At 41.9% G+C, this 20,191-nt stretch overlaps 1 protein-coding gene across 1 annotated transcript in view; it reads left to right on the top strand.

Moving 5' to 3' along the window:
- The window catches only part of GUCA1C (guanylate cyclase activator 1C), a 44,839-nt gene extending 34,491 nt beyond the window's left edge, over nt 1–10,348 (top strand). Inside the window, exons 2-4 of the mRNA XM_032765235.1 lie at nt 764–913; nt 4,374–4,461; nt 10,218–10,348. Coding sequence (XP_032621126.1) covers nt 764–913; nt 4,374–4,461; nt 10,218–10,348 — 369 coding nt within the window. The remainder of the gene's footprint in view (nt 1–763; nt 914–4,373; nt 4,462–10,217) is intronic.
- The last annotated feature ends 9,843 nt before the right edge of the window (nt 10,349–20,191 follow it).

Genomic DNA, 20,191 nt, shown 5'->3' with positions numbered 1-20,191 from the left:
TCCACCAGTCCCACGGATTCGGCGGCAATTTGGCGGCGGGTACGCCGAAGTCACGGGACCGGGGAGTAGGCAAGCAGCTGAAAGCAGCCTGCCTGCTGTGCTTGGGGGCAGCAAAAAAGCTAGAGCCACCCCTGACTACTACTGTTCCTTTATAAGTAGGCAGCAGTCAGAAAATGAATGGGTTCTGGATCTCTGGGGGACATGAGTGGAGACACAGCAGGTGAACAGTACGATGGTGGGACAAAGAATTCATGAGGGGAGGGGAAGAGAAGGGGAGATACCCACCCTAACACAGTTTTACTGGTGGAGTTTGCCGCATGAACACCACAGGGAACAGGTCTGCTGGGTATGAAGATGTCATTTTTCAGTCACTTTTTCAAAGGAGGTACACATTTTAATGAGCGTCATTTTGGATCATTAGTACCAGTGGCGACAGGCTGCTGGAATTCCTCTTTGGGGCATGGAAGTATATTGAGAAGCCATTTTCTGTAGTTCATTCCAGACAATGTCAGTATCAGCTGCTTAGCACAGAGCTGCCCCATAGCTCACAGGGGAGGATATGCTATGTACTAAGGCTCTTTTCTATATTGATTTAGGCTGAGCTGGGTATTATCCTTTTCAAATGCCATGGAAGATTTTCACAGCAAGGTGCTTTATAAATTAGCTTATATTATATTGTATTAGATGACCTGCTTATGCAAGATTGCTGCCAGAATGAAAGCAGACCTTACTTGTTAAACACTATTTTTTTAATCTTCCTTAGGATGGATTTATAGACTTTTTGGAGTTTATAGCCGCAATAAATTTGGTTATACGAGGGAAAATCGACCAAAAACTGAAATGGTATTTTAAGCTATATGATGCTGATGGAAATGGCTCTATTGACAAAAAGGAACTCCTAAGCATATTCACGGTAAGCAAGTTATATACAGTAGCAAGTCCATTTAACATAACACATTGCCTTTGGCGGAGTGATTTGCCATGTAACATCAATGATTCAACTACAGTTTACTAAATGTTTCTGGTTGCAGATGTTCTCACCATTATTTATGCTTGTTGAGATATATGTATCTGAGTATTTTACTTCAAGCCTTATCCTCCAGGTGTGCCACTTGAGTCAAAGAGAAATACTATAAATCAGTTCTTTATTGTGGAGAGATTTTGATAAACTGCACTATACAGAATAAAAAACCTGTACCAGCATAATGAATGGAGCTGATCAACGTTTTTGAACCAGTTTTTTATGGAACAGTGGCCTATTCTCAAACTAAACTTTTTACACACAAAAATGATGCTATCACAATTTCTCAATTTTTGTGAAATTTTCCACAATATCAACTTTTATTGAAATAGTATTCAGAGCAGTTACATTTGTTTAAAAACTCAGTTATCAGTATGCAAATACAGTTTTGGTAAATTTAATGAAATGCTGTAAAAGAACCTCCAAATTATTGTGATATAATTTTCGATAAAAATTCAGAAAATTTCAGGGAACCAAACAATTTAAAAATTATATGCAAAATTATTTCCCCATTCAACCAACTCTGATGAATAATAATTTGCATTTAAATAGTTCCTTTAATCTAAAATGACTTTAAGGTGCTTTGCAAACTTATGAAACTGTCTTAAAAACAAATCAGAAGTATAGGAGGACTCTTTACAGACAGGTAGGACAAGGTTCTTGCTCCAAAGAGCATACAATCTAAATGAAGACTCAACATAAGTCTTCTCATGATTCGTTGCTGCTGCCGATGAGTGGCTGGTATCTTCCAGAAGAGCTGGGACCCTTTGAAGGTCTACTACCAGAAAGGCAAGATGTGGTAGGTAGGTTAGCCATATGTTGGCAAGAGGGAAGTTGCTAGACCTCATACTTCTGAGCTGCTCTGAAGAGAGGGAGAGGAGAGGTTGCCAGGCCCAGATCACTCTCTGGCTCCATGTTGAATCTTACTCTTCTCTAATATAGGTGTTACACATCTTATGTAGCTGGGGAAACTAAGGCGCAGACTCTGTGAGCTGGCCTTTATCTAACCAGGGCAATTGCAATGAGTTAAATTGCAAAGCTTTTTAAACCAAGAGTTAAAGCCAGCACAACCCCCGGTGTGGACATTCTTATTTCAGTTTGAATGTCTTACTTTAGTTCAACTTAATCCAGTTGCCAATTGATTTAACATAAACTGAAATAAATCACTTATGCCAAATAAGATTGTCCACACTTTGGTTTGCATCAGCTTAACTGTACCACTCACTTTGTGCAATAATAAGTATTCCCTACACAGGAAAGCTGAACCAGTGTAAACCTAAGATGTGAATGTAAAATGATAAAGTCCTGCTCCCTTGCTGTAACCACTACACTACAATTAACCCATGATAGAGTGTACTGCCTTCTACTCAGAGCTTCAGTAGGTTCATGTAGGATGGTAAAAATGAATGTAATTTGGAGTATGATCAGATGAATGCAGACTAATTCATATAGCTATTTTTAAAGACTGGCTATTAATTAAAGTATTGCCCACAAAATAGCTCAAGGCAAGGACAGTCATGGTCAGATTCCCACAGCAGATGCTGGATATGATACACTTTAAATTTCAATTTTAAGATAAAAATAATAATAAACCCTAACATCAGATTTTTCTGTACCATTAGGAGTGTGGCAATGTCTATATCCATAGCTGGTTATATCACACAGCAAATTTGTTGAGAGTATACATTTAATGAGTGTGTTGGCATCATTTACAATTAAAGAGCCATACTTTGTGGCTTTAGCCCATTGATACAGAGAGCAAAGTGGTAGTGAGGCCCACTTTTTTGATTGACAGCATTTTACTTACCCTGAGGTGTTGACTTTTCATCTCTGTTGCTAGATTGAATCTTGGGTGGCAGTGATTAGCGATGAACGCTAATCTTTCTACTTCATGATCAGCAAATATTTGTCCAATGACTTTTTTTGGTTTGCAAAAATATTCATGGAAAACAAATCTCACATATACTCCTATGACTGCCTGCAAATTTGCGGGCATTTTGAAATGCCTGAGTCCTCTCTGCCTCTTCATAAGTGCCATCCAGTCAGTGAAGAGATTTACATGACCAATCACAAACAAATAATCAATAGCTAATCATTACAAATAACCCATATACTGAAATATATTTGGATATAATGCTTGGGATTTATAGATTGTATTATTATTTATAAACTTGAGAGTGGGGGAGGAGGATAGCTCAATGATTTGAGCATTGGCCTGCTAAGCCCAGGGTTGTGAGCTCAATCTTTGATGGGGCCACTTAGGGATCTGGGGCAAAAATCAGTGCTAGTGAAGGCAGGGGGCTGGATTCAATGACCTTTCAGGGTCCCTTCCAGTTCTATAAGATACGTATATCTCCATATATTCAGGAGTCATTTGAGTTAAAACATTCAACAAAATCTCTTTGGAGATGATTTAGGAAGAGGGTGACCAGATGTCCCAATTTTATAGGGACAGTCTCAATATTTGGGTTTTTTTTCTTATACCAGCACCTATTACCTCTCACCCCACCCTACCCCTATTTTTCACACGTGCTATCTGGTCACCCTAATTAGAAACAGAAATAGAGGGCTAATATCATAGCCTCAGTTCTCTTTTACCAGTGGATCAACATCTATAGGAGTAACTCTAAGGCCTGATTCAGGAGATCACTTAAGCATTTGCCAAGTGCATTGTGGAACTGGAGTCTCAGTCATTATTAGTGGGCAATACTTCTACATCACATCACAACTGGCACTAAATGACAATCTTAGCAGAGAAGACTGCAACCGAATGGGACCAATTTTCATTTTCATTCCTGGGGATAAGTCCATCCTCCAACAAGAAAGGGGTAAAGAAGCTTCTGTTTAACTCAATTGGCGGATAAGTAAAAGGCCTACAATATCCAGGGCTATCAGTCTGACATTTATTTTTGATCACTGAAAAAAAAATTGTTCTTCAACAGAAAAGTTACATAAATATTCTCACCATGTTCATTCCACTGTGTAAAATATAGCTGTTGTTTTTTAAAATTGCATAGAACATTATGCATCATCCAAACCATAGAATTCTCTAGGGCAGGATACAAGTCCTGCTGTGGAATCTAAAGTGTGATTCAGAATTGAGGTGTCACATGATTTGACAAGACCTTTAATGGTATGTAAATTAGATCTATAATTCTTCAGGCTCTGTTATGATAATTAAATTTCCAATCCTCATTACTGAAGATTTACTTGAATCCATAGCTGTTTCTTTTAGTGGCTCAAATGGATTGTTAAGCTGAAGTGTCACAGCCAAGTGCCTCAGTTGCTGCCGTGTCCTTTCTTAGTTTGAGGGAGAAAACCCAGAAAACTCTTCCTTTATTTGTGTTTTCAGGCTATCCAAGCTATTAATGGCAACCAGGGTATGACTCCCGAAGAGTTCACAAACATGGTATTTCAGAAGATAGATGTAAACAATGATGGTAAGAGTCTGTACCTCTTCACCTGACTTTGTCATTGTTTTTTTCTGGGAGGAATGGGGGGAATATTGAATATATATGCATACAAAGATTGAAGTGATTAGCAGTAGTAGTAGACCTCCTCCTTCTCTCATTTACATGTACGTCAGAGGAGTTACTCCTGATTTCAACTGTTGTATCAACTAGAGCAGGGGTGGGCAAACTATAGCCTGTGGGCTGGATCCAGCCCATGGGATTGCCACTCCTGTGGCGCCGCGGGCCCTGCGCAGCTGCTGGAAGTGGCTGGCACCAAATCCCTGTGGCCCCTGGAGGAGTGGGGACAGAGGGCTCCGTGCACTGCCCTCACCTGCAGGCACTGTCCCTACAGCTCCCTTGGACGGGAATGGGGAACTGTGGTCAATGGGAAATTTAGGGAAGGTACCCGCAGATGAGGCCAGTGCGCGGAGCCCTCTGCCCTCCCTTCCCCAGGGGCTGCAGGGACGTGGTGCCGGTTACTTCTGGGAGCGGCGTGGGGCCAGGGCAGGCAGGGAGCCTGTCTTAGCCCCGCTGCGTGCCACTGCCACCCTGGAGCTGCTCCAGGTAAGCAGTGCCGGGCCAAAACCCGCACCCCAGCCTCCTGCTGCACCCCAACCCCCTGCCCTGAGCCCCCTGCCACATCCAGAACCCTCCTGCACCCTAACCCCCTGCCTTTTGCCCCCTTGTACACTCTGCACCTCTCCTGCACCCAACCCCCTGCCCTGAGCCCCCTAACCTTGAGCCCCCTGCTGCACTCCAACCCCCTGCCTTGAGCCCCCTGACACACCCTTCCTGCACTCCAGCCTCCTGCCCTGAGCCCCCTGCCCTGAGCCCTCTTGTACACCCCGCACCACTTTAGTGCCCCAACCCCTTGCCCTAAGTCCCTTCCTGCACACCACACCCCTCCCGCACCCCAACCCTCTGCCCCAGCCATACATTCATGGCCCTGCATGCAATTTCCCCATGTATATGTGGCCCTTGGGCCAAAAAGTTTGCCCATCCCGGAACTAGAAAGTATCATCAGGCCCGTTGACTTACATGCACATAATGGCTGTAGGGGCCCCATATTGTTCTTTTCTAAAATACTGTGCATCACAAGACAACATAGAATTGAAAATGCATTTGGAAACTAAAATCTTGATCCACCATTTGGAGTTGGGGCAAATGTTTATAATATGAAGTTGTCAAACTTCTTCATAATTTGGGCCACATCTTAATAGTGTCTTGTGGTCACCTCTCCTGCCAGTGGTGATCAGGCAGACCACATCGCCCTCCCAGTAGCAATCACATAACATCTGTGTGACTATTACCACAATTGCTGACAAATCAGCAATATTAAGAAAATATTATGTAGCAAGGCCATGCATTATCAGGTTTTTATTGTATAGCTGTTGGTACGTAACATTTACTTTTAAAAAGAACCTGCGTGCAGTATTTACAGATCATAAATAGCATCTGCTTGGATGCACTTTTCCTGTCACTTGTCTCATCTTTTGTCAGAACTCAGATCCCAGGCTCCAAATGTCAAATGCCAATGTTCTGGACTCTACAATCAACCATATTGTTATGCTTAATTTTGTTTCTGTTATGAACATCTATTCATTACAAGAAAATATGTATCTGAGCTAGACCTGCAACTAAAAATATACTATCAATAGCCTGTTTCTATCAATAAGGTGGCATGCTGTGAAGTAGAATGTTCTCAGGCAACCGCGCCTCATGATGCGCCCATGTCCCCTCCAAGGTTAGCCCCTTCTCAGACAGTGACAATAGATAAACTGTAAGGGAACAGCGTTCCCCTAGCTTGAGAAGAGGAACCAGCTCTCCCTCCTACCCCCCCATCCCAATTTTAGCCAAGGAGGAAAGCTGTGCTCCCCCTGCATTTAATCCCTGTAAGACACAGAGAAATGTTGAATGATGCCTTTTCTCACACTAAAATAGGAATAATCCATGGTGGTGGGTTGATAATGAAAGCAGTTCTTATGCAGGCGAAAGTCCTACTGAGTTCAGTGAGACTTAAATGTGTGATTGCCTGGAGTGAGTGGCCCTCTGGAGTCCCAATCAGTGGGGGTCTCATGATGTAACCTCCTATCCCCTCCCTCCTTCCTACTTATAATTAAAATATTCTCACATGCATATAGCTGAGTGTTCATACAACTGTTATAAACTCGGACAGGTTGGCTGGCGGTGGGGAGGAGATAGATCAGGGCAGACTGGTTGGGGGCAGAGGGAGGATTGACTTGAGCAGGCCAGTATGAAGGATATGGGAAGTGCAGAAAGAGAGAAAAAGATGTAGAAGGTAATGTGAAGAGGCAACAGACAAAGGGTCCCACCTTGTAGAATAGCCAAGCCAAGGGCAGGGTACAGGCAAGGGGATGGGAGGTAGCAGAAGTGGCTGGAACTGAAAAGGGGATCACTACAGAGGAAGTGGAGAAGCATGAAAAAAGCCCAGCATACTGACTCAGTTCCCATTTCACACAATGATTATAAAATGGTGGTGTGATGTACAGAGGAGGAGTGAACACCATGCACAGAACTCCAACTCTCTGCCTCCCTGCAAGGTCCCCTTCTAGTGTGAAGCTCCCTGAATGGCAGTTTCTGCAGCCTGCCAGCTTATACGTGAGGCTACCCAATAATACAATGTAGACTATTCATGTGAGACAAGGGTGGAAATGCTCTTTGCAGACTGTAGTATACTGAATATTTACCTTTATATACTGTTCTAGAGCAGACATATAGTAAGTAAACTGCATCAACACACTTGAGACTGGCCTTTGATTTTGTTGCTGAAGCTTGTGAGGGAAAATTTGATGTTTTTCCTCTTCCTGGTGGATGTGAATTAGTTTTCAAAGATGGCTTGTAACTTCCAAGGCATTATAGGATTATGGGGTCTCCCAAACTGCAGGGCTCCAAATGGCCACTTCTGTTGCTTATAAGGATTTTCCTGATGAGATCACTAAGCACCACTGGGATCTTTTACTGCACATGATAATGCAGTGGGTTCACTGCAGTGTGGCTATCTGAATACACAGTAAGAGTTATAACAAAATGGACAGCGTAATTCAAGATTCTATTGCTTTAATATCGAATGACAACTGGTCAATTTTCAACAGTAGGGCTAGTGAGATTAAATGAAGTGTAATCATCGGATTTTCAAAAAAGCCTAAGTGTTAGGAGCACAGGTCCCATTGAAAATCAGTGAAACTTGCTGTCCCAAATCCCTGGGCTCTCTTGAAAATCCTATATTGAATTCTTAAAATTCATTCCTATATTTCTGCTGTAAATGAAACTGATTTATGTAGAAATTGGACTGTAATCAGTTATCCATAGCAAAAAGAATCTGTAAATAACATTGCAATCAGATCAGGATTCAGGCCTAGTATTTTGCAGGAGGTGCTCCAGCGCTTCTGATGGTAGAAAATCAGACTAAAAGTAAACTGTTTCTTCCTAATTCTGATAGCTGCATCTCAACACTGTCTTTAAGTAATTCTGGTGTTCAGCACAGACTCTGGAAATCTGGAGCACTTCACATGAGTCTGTCATTATCTAATCAATATTTGTGCTCTGAGTGTCCAGTTATAACACAGGCTTCAAATACATCAGGACTGATTACTACAGCTGAGAATAGATGTCACTGTGCAGCTGGCTAACTGTAAATACCATAGTTTGGAGGAGCTTGCCTGCATAAGTGTTATCATTTCCTTTATAGGGCGGTTAAGTTTTGCTTTCATGCAGCTTTCACTAGTGGCCTTTTCCCACCCAGGAAATGCAGAGTATTCACAGCTGTCATTGACTTCAGTCGGAGCTGTGGTTGATTAGCTCCTCTGTTAACAGACAAAAACTATCTATGATCTGATTTTCAGAGTTTGAAATAAAACAGGCAGGGTAGGCAATGCCAGTTTCATACTCCCAGTGATCTCTGTTCAGATCTTGAGTGAGACAGAACAGGAAAACAACAGGGGACCCAACTCACAGAAAACAGCCATCCCTTGGATTGTGTTAATTTAGATGGACCCTATGGGGCCAAAGAGTCAAAGGAGTTAACATATCCCAGTCACTGCCCCACATTAAACAGTATTAAACAAGATTTGGGGTTTGGTATACAGGCATCTCAGCTTGCCTAGTGCTATGGCAAACACATCATTAACAATCGTTTAAACCATTTATTAAAGATAAAGGAAAAAAAGGAAAAACAGTCACAGCCTTTGAAGAGTGAGATATTAAGTAAGGCAGTGGTCCCCAGTGCGGTGCCTGTGGGTCCCATGGCGCCCACTGGGGCATCTATTTGTGCCCATGTACTGGCCCGAGGATAAGCATCTGCTGAAATGCCACCAAAAAGCAGTAACGTCAAGAGGCGTCACTGTCAAAATGCCACCAAAAAGTAGCATCATCAAGAGGTTTTGCCTCTGAAATTCTGCTGATTTTCTGCGGCATTTCAGCGGCAACGCCTCTTGACATTGCTGCTTCTCGGCATCATTTCAGCGGATGCTTGTCCACTGGCCCTGGTCCTCGGTGGCTCATCATCCAGTGCCCACCAGACAAAAAAGGTTGGGGACCACTGAAGTAAAGCTTTCATTTCAACGACACCCCTTGTTCCCTTTCCCTTAGCTAGAAACTTCTAAAAGAAAACCCTTTTCTTCGACAGTCTTTTCGATGGTATTAAAGATGGTAACAACTGCCCTTTTTGGGGAAAAGAGAAGTTAGTTGGACTGGAGTTACCGTTGTAAAGTTGGATTCCATTTCCTGACAGACAAAACAAGACAAACACGCTAAAGGGGAGAGAAAAGAACAGCAAAGATAGAAGATGCAGCTTCTATCTCTGGTGTTGACTTTCACTTGCAACTTCACTTCTGGAAAAACACAGGCATGGCACAGGGTCTATTGAGCCACTCCAAGACCTGGCATCCAGGACCTGTGTCAGGCTGTTAGGGCATTGCTTTTAGCTGCCTTTCTGGTCACAGGTTTACTGTGGTATTGCAAAATGGCCAGCTAAGCTAGACTCTTATCAGACAGAAGGAAAAAGTAGAGGAATAGAAGAGAAGAAATTAGGTGTGGCAGGAAAAGGATAAACAAAGGGGGTGGGGCAGAGGGAGGTGACAGTCTTTTACAGCCCAAGTGGTGGTTGGGATTCAGCCAGAGTCAGTGGAAGTGGTGATGTCATCTTAATTTTTCTCAAGGCCTGGTCTGGTCAGGACATTTCTCAATATCAGGTTGATAAATGCTCAACAGTATTACGGTAGATCCTGGGGTCCCTGGAGATGGTGGGAGAGTTAGCCATGATGGTTAAGCTCATGCAGAGATTGTCAGCAGACAGCTTCTTTTCTGTTTCTTTTCTAATTTCCCTCCCAAAGTCTTTTCTTTTAAGGCTCCCAAAAGGGATTGATGGACAGAACAGCTCATCCGCTCATTATTTATCCACCAATTAGGCCCAATTTCTGACACATCAGTTTTGGTTCACCGATTTCTAGTCCCACGTGCATCTTGTTTACCAGGCATGATCTTGACACACTCCTTGAGTTATATCAATCGGCCTTTTTTTGTTTGGACTAATTCCATCTTTCTGTTTCCCTTTTGCACCTTTTCTCATCAACATTTATTGTGACATTTTATAAACTTTAATCCATTTTCCCACAGTGATGCTCACAAGTGGGGTAAATTTGTAAGCCCAATTATTACAACAAGGCTAAAAGGGGTCTAATAACCTCTGATGTCCAGTTTCTAAACTGCATTTTATTTCATTTTAGGGGAACTGACATTAGAAGAGTTTATCAATGGTGTGGAAAGCGACGTGAGCCTGCTGGAACTGATTTCAAAAAGTTTTGACCTTTCCAATGTACTTAAAGTGATACAAAGTGGAAGGCGGCACAGCATCTGAGGTTTTCTGACCCTGAGTGGGGTCTGTGACACCATGGATATTGCAGGGAAGATAATATTTAGTACTTTCACAGAGCTTAAAATCTTCCAAGCTCTGCATAGACAGTCACTGACGTCAAAGTCCAGGAATAATTGTCACTTTAGAGATTTCACTCTTGAGTCCAGACCTTTTTTTCTTTCTTGTCAATGGATGCTGCAGCCACTGAACATGAAACTTTATCTGCACGCAATAGTAAATCTATTTGTTGCAGTACAACAAGCCTCTCTGATCACTATCAACACCGTTCTGAGTAAAGGATAAACACTGACAACATTACAAAAAGTAACCTTTGCAGAAGACCTTCAGCTAATGAATTGCTTCTTCTAAGTACAGGTTGTTTAACCTACAATTTACAATGTGGTGATAAACCATTAGATAGGATTGGCTTCTATCTGTATCAATTAGAATGAAGCTTAAAATAGGAGTGGATAATCTGGGAAACACCTCAATCAGCTTACTGTGCCAGAGATAAATATCCATTTGGAAAAGCTGTTCTTGGTTTTATTACATCTGTAAATTAAAATGACTTAATGCTTTGATATTTGATGGGGGGCTTATTAAACCTAGTTTTCTTCTCACCTTAATCTTAACGCAACCATTAATCAATTCATTAGCCTTTGGAACTGTCGAGTAACATGGCTCCATATGGAGCAATTATTAAAAAGTCCAGAAGACAGTTTAAAAAAAACCCACAATTTTACTTTATAAATAATAAGATTAGTTGCCTGAGCTGAAAAGAAACTTCATGAGCAGACTGCAGAGGCAGAATTATAGTTCCCTCTAGTTCCACTGAGGACTGAGTCTCTCTCAAATCTGCAACAGTTATCAAATTACGAGTATTATATTATAAGAATAAATTCTCATTGGCTGATCATACCATGGGGCATGACACAGGTGCTAGTTTCTTTTGAAAGCACCAGCTTCATGCACGTTAATGCTTGCATGGTCTATTGCACCACATAGATGAAGGAAAATTATCAAAGCTTGAAAATGAAAATGTTTTTCTCCCAAATTCACTTCAAATCTGTGTCCAATTGCACATGATATGTGCCACATCATCTGTAATTATTATACCAGTTGCTGATTTGATCAATACAGCAGACAGCCAGGGTATGCAACAAGCAACACTTGACATTATAAATAATCCTGACATTATATCTTTGACATTTAAATCTTTTATTTCCCTTCCAAAAGATGGAATGATAAATGAGACTGCTGGTGGGTTAAAACTTTAAAATCATCTATTTATTCATTATAGACACATTACTATGTCAACATCAGTCTCATTTTTTTTTCCAACTTAAGGACTAAAACAGTGAGTTTGAAAAAAATGATAAGGGATATTTCTGTTTTTAGACTCTTTTGAGGGCATTTATAATTCAAAATAGGCTTTGATTTAATACACAAAGTTTGGTGTTAATAGTGTTATTTAATCAATTTGAGTACATTGAAATTTTTAGGTTTTGCACTCTTAAACAAGTTAAGTGATTATTTTTTAAAACTGATTACTACATATCTATTGTGACCTTTTTCATAAGAGGTTTTTACTATGCAGAGATTTTTTTTTAATTGCCTAACTATTGTATCTAACTGTAAATACATGATAGAAATGACCAGGTCACAAGGAGTGTTATAGTCTATGAAAGGAATAATGAACATGAGAAATCTTTGTTAAACTATGGACAGGTCTACTGTTAGGCCATGTCTACACTTACAAGCTTACAGCGGCACAGCCATACCGATTTTTCACACTCCTGAGTGAACAAAGTTTTGCCAACACAAGTACTAGTGTAGACATGGACTTGCTGTAGCACTTCAGTGGAGATGCTACTTACATCGATGTGAGGCCTTCTCCTGTTGGTGACAGTACTCTACTCCCCCGAGAGGCGGTATCTATGTTGATAGGAGAAGTCCTCCCCTTGCCATAGCACTGGCCACACCTGGGGGTTGGTGGGTTTAATTGCATTACTCAAGGGTGTGGATTTTTTACACATCTGAGTGAAGTAGTTGTGCCAACCTAATTTCCCTGTCCATATCAGGCCTAATACTTACATGAGGAACTGAAATGCCAAAATATCATACACTAAGGTTATTACAATTATTATATTTGTATTACTGTAACACCTGGGAGCCCTAGTCATGAGCCAGAACTAAGTGCTCTACAAATACCACAGGACTGTCTAGCAGAAACCCAGGTCATTAGCCTCTTTCTGTTATGCCTAAATATTGCAGCTCATTTGCCATCTCAAAATTTTGCTCATCATTGGTCTCTGCCTTAGTTCTTCAGATGTTTGATCATGTACAAGGGTTTGTATGTATATACATATATAGAATTTTTTTCTGAGTTGCTTAAGATATATTTCTTTTAGCTAGCTCAGAAGACAATTTTATGTACAGATGCACTATGAAACAAATGCATTATGGCTACAGATTTACCATTGATTCCAACCTCTTGAATTCGTCACCTGCTCATCTAGTACATGCAATGAAATTGGGTAACATCTGAAAAATGTGTCAATTTTGACAGCCTAAAGGTTTGCTCAGAGCCAAATTACAACAGCAAGTCAAGACCCTGGGCCCCACCTATGATGGATTTGGAGCTGAACTGTGTAAATCTATGAATAGTGTTTGTTGATCTGGTTATTGGAATGTTTACAGTATGGATATACTGGTTTTATCACAGGGGCAATGTAAGGAAAAACTAGCAGGAAGCCAATGAAATAGCTCAAGTTAAGCCACCTCTCAGCAAACACTTGAGAGTTGTTAAAGGACAATGTCAGAGGCATTTGGCTTGATCTCCTGCTGAGCCTACCAGAGCGATTTTGTCCCAAACCCTCACTACACAGAAGCACAAAAGGATTATAGCAGTTTATAAAGGAACACTCTCTTCAGGATAGGGGGAAATTATTTGGGGGAACCAGACAGAGACTGACACTTGCAGGGGACATCTGAAAAAACAAGACCTGTCTATGTAACCATCAGAGTATGGTAGGGGTTTAGGTAAGACAGATGTGTGTGTAAACTATTTGTAGTTTTAAAATCCTTTTGCTCTTTTTGAGTTGTTCCTACTGTTAAAATAAACAATACTTTGGTTTAAGACAGCTATTTGGTAACTATTCACATACTCCTGCAGGGAAGAACTGCACATGCCAAATCCAGTCAAACCTGTTGGTAAACACAGTTGCCCAGGACGCTGTTTAAGGTTATTTCTACATTACCCGTGTTAGGTCGAACTACAGCCACTGCATTAATTACTGCAGTAGCTGATGTCCACACTACCCTCTTTTTGTTGATGGTGTGCTTCCACTGACTGAAAAGGGGCAGTGAGGGGAGCTGATAACCAGGGCTCTGAGCTCCATGTGGCTCCACACAGGGAGCCCAGCTACCCCCCGGGGCTTTTTGCCTTCCTGCTCCAGCCTGGGAGCAGGAGGATAGCCACCATGGGCTTCTCGCCTCTGGCAGGGAGACCCGCACCTGGAGTCTGGTCACCTGCTGTGCTGTCAACAGGAAACCGGAATCCCAGGGGGCAGCAGGGCTCCCAACGGGGAGTGGAGAGCCCAGGGGCAGCCCAAACTGGGAGTTTGGGTGGCAGCCCAGCTCCTGAGCCGTGAAATTGACAAACATGACAGTCAACAGCTGATATAAGGAACACAGTGTCTACACAGTCACTGCGTTCTAACTGCACCAACATAAGCCCTATGCCTCTCGCTGAGGTAATTTTATTATGTTGGTATAGCAGGCGAGTTACTTCAGCAGGAGGAGCATTTCAGTGTGTGTACTTCCACTGTTTTGGCAATAAAACTGTGTAGCATAGACAAGGCCTTAGAGTGGGACAATTGCAGAATTTCACTCTGAGATAGATAAAGACATGAGACCTGAAAGGGAACATAGGTACAACCAGCCGTGTAATCATGTGTCACCACCTTGTAGCCACTCTGTGTGCCCAACTCAGAGGTGAGGGTTCCATGTGCATGGAGCAATTGCATGACTGAGCCCTAGATATTTTCTAGGGATTGGCAAACCCCACCTACGCTTCTAAGCCTTCACTGAGCAGACAGTATAACTGTGGCTTCTTTGGTAGCTTTGCTCTCTGCATATGAGCTTTTTTAATGTTAAAATGCATTCATGTGTATATGCTCTTCTTATTCCATTTGGGGAACAACCAAAGGTAATCAGCACTACAATCCCCCTTTCTTAACTAATTTATAAATCCTTTCAATTACTATCTTAATTTTTTTCAGTGTTGTTCTCACAATAACTTAATTTAGTGAGAACCTAACAGCTAATTTTGCCTATGAGAGTCTAGGAAGCCAGGCTACAATGAAATTGACTTTTTCTAGAGTTAAGCATTTGCATGTTCATTAAAGTGACATTCCTACACCTGATGCTAAATCCATACATCTCCAAAGAGGTAGGAAGGAACCCTGATGTTATGTGCAAGAAATATAACTTCTCCATTTCATTTTTGACCTGATGCAGGATTGGTTCTATCATACAGGTCAACTAGCAGCTAAATGTTCAAAACTCTTTGTGTGGGTGACTGCATGCTGGGAACCAGGAGAAATTTGTTAAGATCCTTAAGGAAGCAGAAGCTCATAGAATTGGCTCTGGATTGACCAAGTGGAAAGGTTTAAAAGACAACTGAATTATCAGAAAAAGAGATCCAGAAAGTAACTTAGGATGCAAGTTGTTTGTACAGTATCAATTGTCAGCTCTGAAGTATATTTCGAAAGAGTTGAACCAAGCATGCCAGATCTTCTTTTTACAAATGCTCTATTGACTTTCTCTTATACAAAATATAAACACACAAGGGGATGATTCAACTCTGAATTCCATTTCATCCAGGCTATCAAAGGTCAAGAGTGATAGGGGCTGGTCGTGTCAGGTAAATATTTGCTTCTTTTCGATCTATATTTTTGAGTGCTTGCAGTTTAAGGAACATGAGCTAAGGAAGACACCATGAATTTTTAAACTAACTGGAGTATCTAGAAATATCCCATGACAGGGAACAGAAGCTCTCCATGCTTTCCAGAAAGCTGGGAATTAACGTCATGCTTAAACCTTGCATAACTGTACCAGGTGGTGGCATTGAAAGACTAATCCGGTTCTGAGGATCTAAACAAACCTATACAATAACAGCTATTTGCCAGAAGGAAGAAGGGTCTCTGAGCATTTGTCTACACTTAAAAATGCTGCAGCTGCACCACTGTAGTGCTTCAGTGTAGACACTATTGCAATAAGGGGTGTTTTCCCATCACTGTCATTAATCCACCTCCCCTAGAGGTGCTAGCTAGGGGGACCAAAGAATTCTTCCATCGACCCAGCAGCATCTACTCTGGGAGGTAGGTCAGCATAGCTACGTTCTCAGGGGCGTAAGACCAGCCCTGAGTCAGCAGAACTGACTGTGTAACAAGGCTGAATTAAAACCCAAGATAGGATTTCTCAGTATGGCATTCAGCTGTGTAAAATGACATTGGTTTTGTTTTTCTAGCTATAATCAATGCACTCCATAAACCTCAAAAACATAACCTGAAGAAAAAAAATTGCTGAATGCCTTTTTTTTTAACTAAGCCAGCTGATCAACTTCATCAACTTGCAGATCCATTTTAATTAAAAATAGAATGTTTGTGCTTGCATTCCCTCACTCAGAGAAACAAACCACAATCATGCTCTCTAATGCATCTACAGAAGCATTTGAAAATCAAATATCAGTCAAACATATCTCTTGCTGAGCTTGGCTACCTAATGTAGATGGGACTTAACTGTGATGCTAATAAATCAAGTGCCAGCTCTGGCCAAGGCTGTAGGCATTAGCTAAGAACTGACAAACTCATAGTTCAAAATAGGTATTAGTCTTATAAGAGTGTATTTAGTGTTTAGATCTATTAAATGTTTGTAAGTTGCTGCATGCATTAATATCACTTGTAATGTCTGTATTCCGTGCTATAAGGAAATATGTAAGTTTTACTTTATAACTTTGGAAGTGTTTGTTCTGAGCTTGTGAACCCAGGCATGAAATTGTCCTCCTCGCCCATTCAGGCAGAGCTCAAAAATTAAGTGGGCCATTTTAAGACAAAAGTTTTGTTAGTTGCCCTATCCACCCATGTAGAAGTACATGCAGAAGGACTTGTCCCATCGGTTTGAATGCTAAAAGAAGGAAATAAAATACTTGACATGAAGATTGTTCATTTCTTTGCTGTTTGAACTCTTACAGGGCCAGAAACATTAAACTAAGGTAGAAATCCCCAGGGGTTACTCTTTGGTCTGCCCTGAAAGACATTTTGAATTGACAGATTACCGCATCTCTGGCATTTTTAAGAATCAAAGATGGTAATCATTTGCGTGCATATTCTTGCTTTCATTAACTTGAAAAATAACTTTTTTTCCCCTTTTTCCTAGTTAATACTTTACTTTCCTAGTTAAAAACGTTCTTTTCCCTACTTAATAAAACCTGCAGATCACTTATTACAGGATTGGCTTCAGCGGTTGTTTTTCTTGTAAGATCTAGGGCACAGTTTCTAAACCCATGGGTCAGGACCCAAGATTGGGTCATCAGAATGTTTCAAAGGGTCTCAGTTCCTGTGGCTCCTGTCCAACAGGACAGGATGAGTTCACCTCCCTGCTACAGACACTGTATCCTCACTGGTCCCAGCACCACTCAGGTTTAACCCAGCCATCAACACAATGGGAATCCTGGTAGGTCATATCTGAGTGACTGGCACTGCAAACCCATGAGCCAAGTCACAGCTTCACTCACACAAATTTGGTCCAGTCAGGAAGGTGTGGCCAAACCTGAGTAGTGCTGCAACCCAGAGGTTGCAATGCTCAGAACCAAGCCCAGCCAGCCTCACAGCAGAGAAGCTGTAGGAGCTACCACTGTTGGGTGAGTGCCGGGCAGGTCTGAACCCCCTCAGGGAGCAGGACCTAACTGAAACCATCCCAGGGCCTCACCCCCACATTATTTACTAGGTCGCAATAGGCCATAAATATACAAATGGGTCCTGAGTCCAAAAAGGTTGAAAACCACTAATCTAGGGTACCAGTTGATCTGGGGTAAATGACTGTTCTCTTGAGACTGGAAGAAACCTGAATATTGTGTAATTCTTGGTACAAGTGACCATTTATCACTAAGTCCAGTTTGTCTGGGTGGCAAGATAGACTGGAGGCTCTAAGGGGGACTGTCTGTGACTCTATGGTAAGACTATTATGGTGATTCAGGAGTTCACATTTGTTACTGGCTTGGTGACTTCTAATCATAGAACACACTACCAGTTTGGGGTGTCTGTCCAGTTTTGATAGTCTTCCCTGAGGTAGGCACTCATGGACCTGAGCCACTCCATACAGCGTGACACTAACCATGTCAAGACAGTGTTCAAAAAATGTTTTAGCAGGAGAGCACCTGCTAGTAAGAGTCAAGGCTACAACGTAAATTGGACACTGTTCTAACAACGTTTGGCCTAGCTCACAATGTCTGGCAAAACTATATTAGAAATACAGCTGGTCAAAAAAAATTAAAAATATATATATTCATGCTAATTTTGAGGTTATTTTCATTTTAAAGTGTTTGAAGTGGAACTATTTTAAAATGTAAAATGTCTTAAATTTTTACCAAAATGGTTAATAAAATCCAGGTTTTGGACATCTAAAATTTTCTAAAACCATTGCAGCAATATTTTTGATGAAAAGGGTTTCCAAAAATAAAAATACTACATTTTTCATGAAAAACAAAAAAAATCGTTTTCAAAAAAGGCCACTGATCATCTCTTAGTGGAAAATAATCCTAGTAGAGGTAAGATTCTGAGGGGGCCCTATGCAAAGTAACAAATGGGAGGGCCTATTTCCCCTTGGGACCAGGCACTTCTCTCCATGGTCTAGACAAAGCCATGCCATCTCTGCCACTCTGCATGCATGCTCAGGCTTTGGCAATCCAGTCCTTCCCTCTTTCAAGATTTGGCAGCTTCTGGTGACCTACGAAGCGAAGAAAGGAGCCACAAATGGCGTCTGGGGAAATGGACACTTAAGGAATTCTTTCTGTCTACAATTGTTGGGACCACAGAGTGGAGAATCAAAACTCTGGCTAATGAATGAAGGGTGTGTTTGGTTGTGCAAGGCCTCTGGAAGAGTGGGGCCATATGCTTTAGGACTAAGGCATGCTTAGGCTGACAGCCACGCCTTGCGCTAATGAAAGGGTGAGTTTCTGGTGTTATATCATGGCATCTGGTACATGTTATCAGTCCTGGGCCTCCAGATCACATAGAGCAATGAGGGCGGCAAGGGTATTTTTACAAAAATATTTGTTTTAATGTCTGTTTCTCTTCCAAATATGTGCCTGGGGTTGATAATGGCATAGCAGATGCATTGTCTTATTTTCAGATGGACAGATTTGGGGAACTGGCACCAGGAACCAACAAGGACATCGACTAGATGCCATTAGCATTGTGGAACTTTGGCATAAGATGGCTGTCAGTGTAGCGCAGAGATTGATGGCTCCACAAAGATTGCAGAGCTATGAGAGAAGTGTTAATGATTTTATTCAATTTTAGGAGCTGGAGGGCCTGTCACTGATATAGCGGTTACAGAGGACTGGGTGCTGCAGTACGTGGTGTTATTAGCAACCTGGCTGCAGTACCTGGTGTCAGCAACCATCTCCACTCATCTATTGGCCCTTACATTTGTCAGTAAGCTGAATGGTTACCCAGATCCTCATAGCAGGTTTTTAGTTCAGAGGTTTCTAGCGAAGTGGTCTTGAAACACCAGCTCCAGGTAGGATACATGTCATCCTGTTGCAGTCAATATGCTTAGGGATCCAGTGCAGAGCCTAGAGTACATATGTTGTTGTGGACACAAAGGGGTCTTATTCAGGGCAGCCTTCCTGCTTCTGATTTTTTGAGCTTTTAGGCTCAGTGAGCAAGTACCTGGGTCCTCTAAGGATTCTTCTGGAAGGGTTTCGGAATTGAGGGATATACATTGGGAGGAATGAGCAATGATATTAACCTTGAGGATGTCAAAGATGGATCAAGCAGGATAGGATGAATACATTATTTTACAGGAGGGTGGAAAGCCCAGGATCTGCCCTGTGGAGGCTGTGAGGGCAAACATGGCAATAAGACCATGGAGGTATGAGCTCCTCTTTATTCACAGTGATAGCAATCCCCTAACAACATACCTGTTTGTTACAATTTTAAGATGGGGACTAACAAGTTTGGAGCTTCCAACCCATAAATTTGGTTTCCACTCATTCAGAATCAGGAAGGAAACAGCAGTGGCCCAGCTGGGTCTGAGGGCCAGGGAAATTCAGGCACTGGCATTCTGAAGCATACAAAACATAGGTGAAGCCCCAGGTAGGGAATCGGTGTTAATTTGTCTTTGTGCTTGCATCAGGATGCCTGCATATGGGTGGTATGGATCTGCTGGCACAATATTGTTGACTGGGCACATAGGCGGTCCTCCAAGTTGTTTGGAGATTCACAGCTGGGCCTTGATGGTGAAGCAGTCCTGAGCTGGCATGGGAGGAGGGGCATGTTATGGGACTAGCTGATGCCCCTTTTGTACACTGTGGTGACCTATAAGCAGGCACCAGATATTATTGTAGTTCACCTTGGGGAAAATGGCTTGGGAATGTGTAAAAGGATTGATTTAATGATCAAAACTAAGAGGAACTTGGGGCAGATCCTGGAACTTTTCCCAAGAGTAAAAATTATTTGATCAGACATGTTGCAACGCAGGGATGGCGGGGAGCTGTTAAGCTCCCATGCGTTGACAAGGCTAGGAGGTAGGTGAACATGGAGGTGGCCAAATTCACAG

The sequence above is a fragment of the Chelonoidis abingdonii genome, chromosome 1, assembly GCF_003597395.2.
Source record: "Chelonoidis abingdonii isolate Lonesome George chromosome 1, CheloAbing_2.0, whole genome shotgun sequence".
Classification (NCBI taxonomy): Eukaryota; Metazoa; Chordata; order Testudines; family Testudinidae; genus Chelonoidis; species Chelonoidis abingdonii.
Note: the sequence above shows the minus strand (reverse complement) of the source record. Positions and strands in the feature narration are given on the sequence as shown.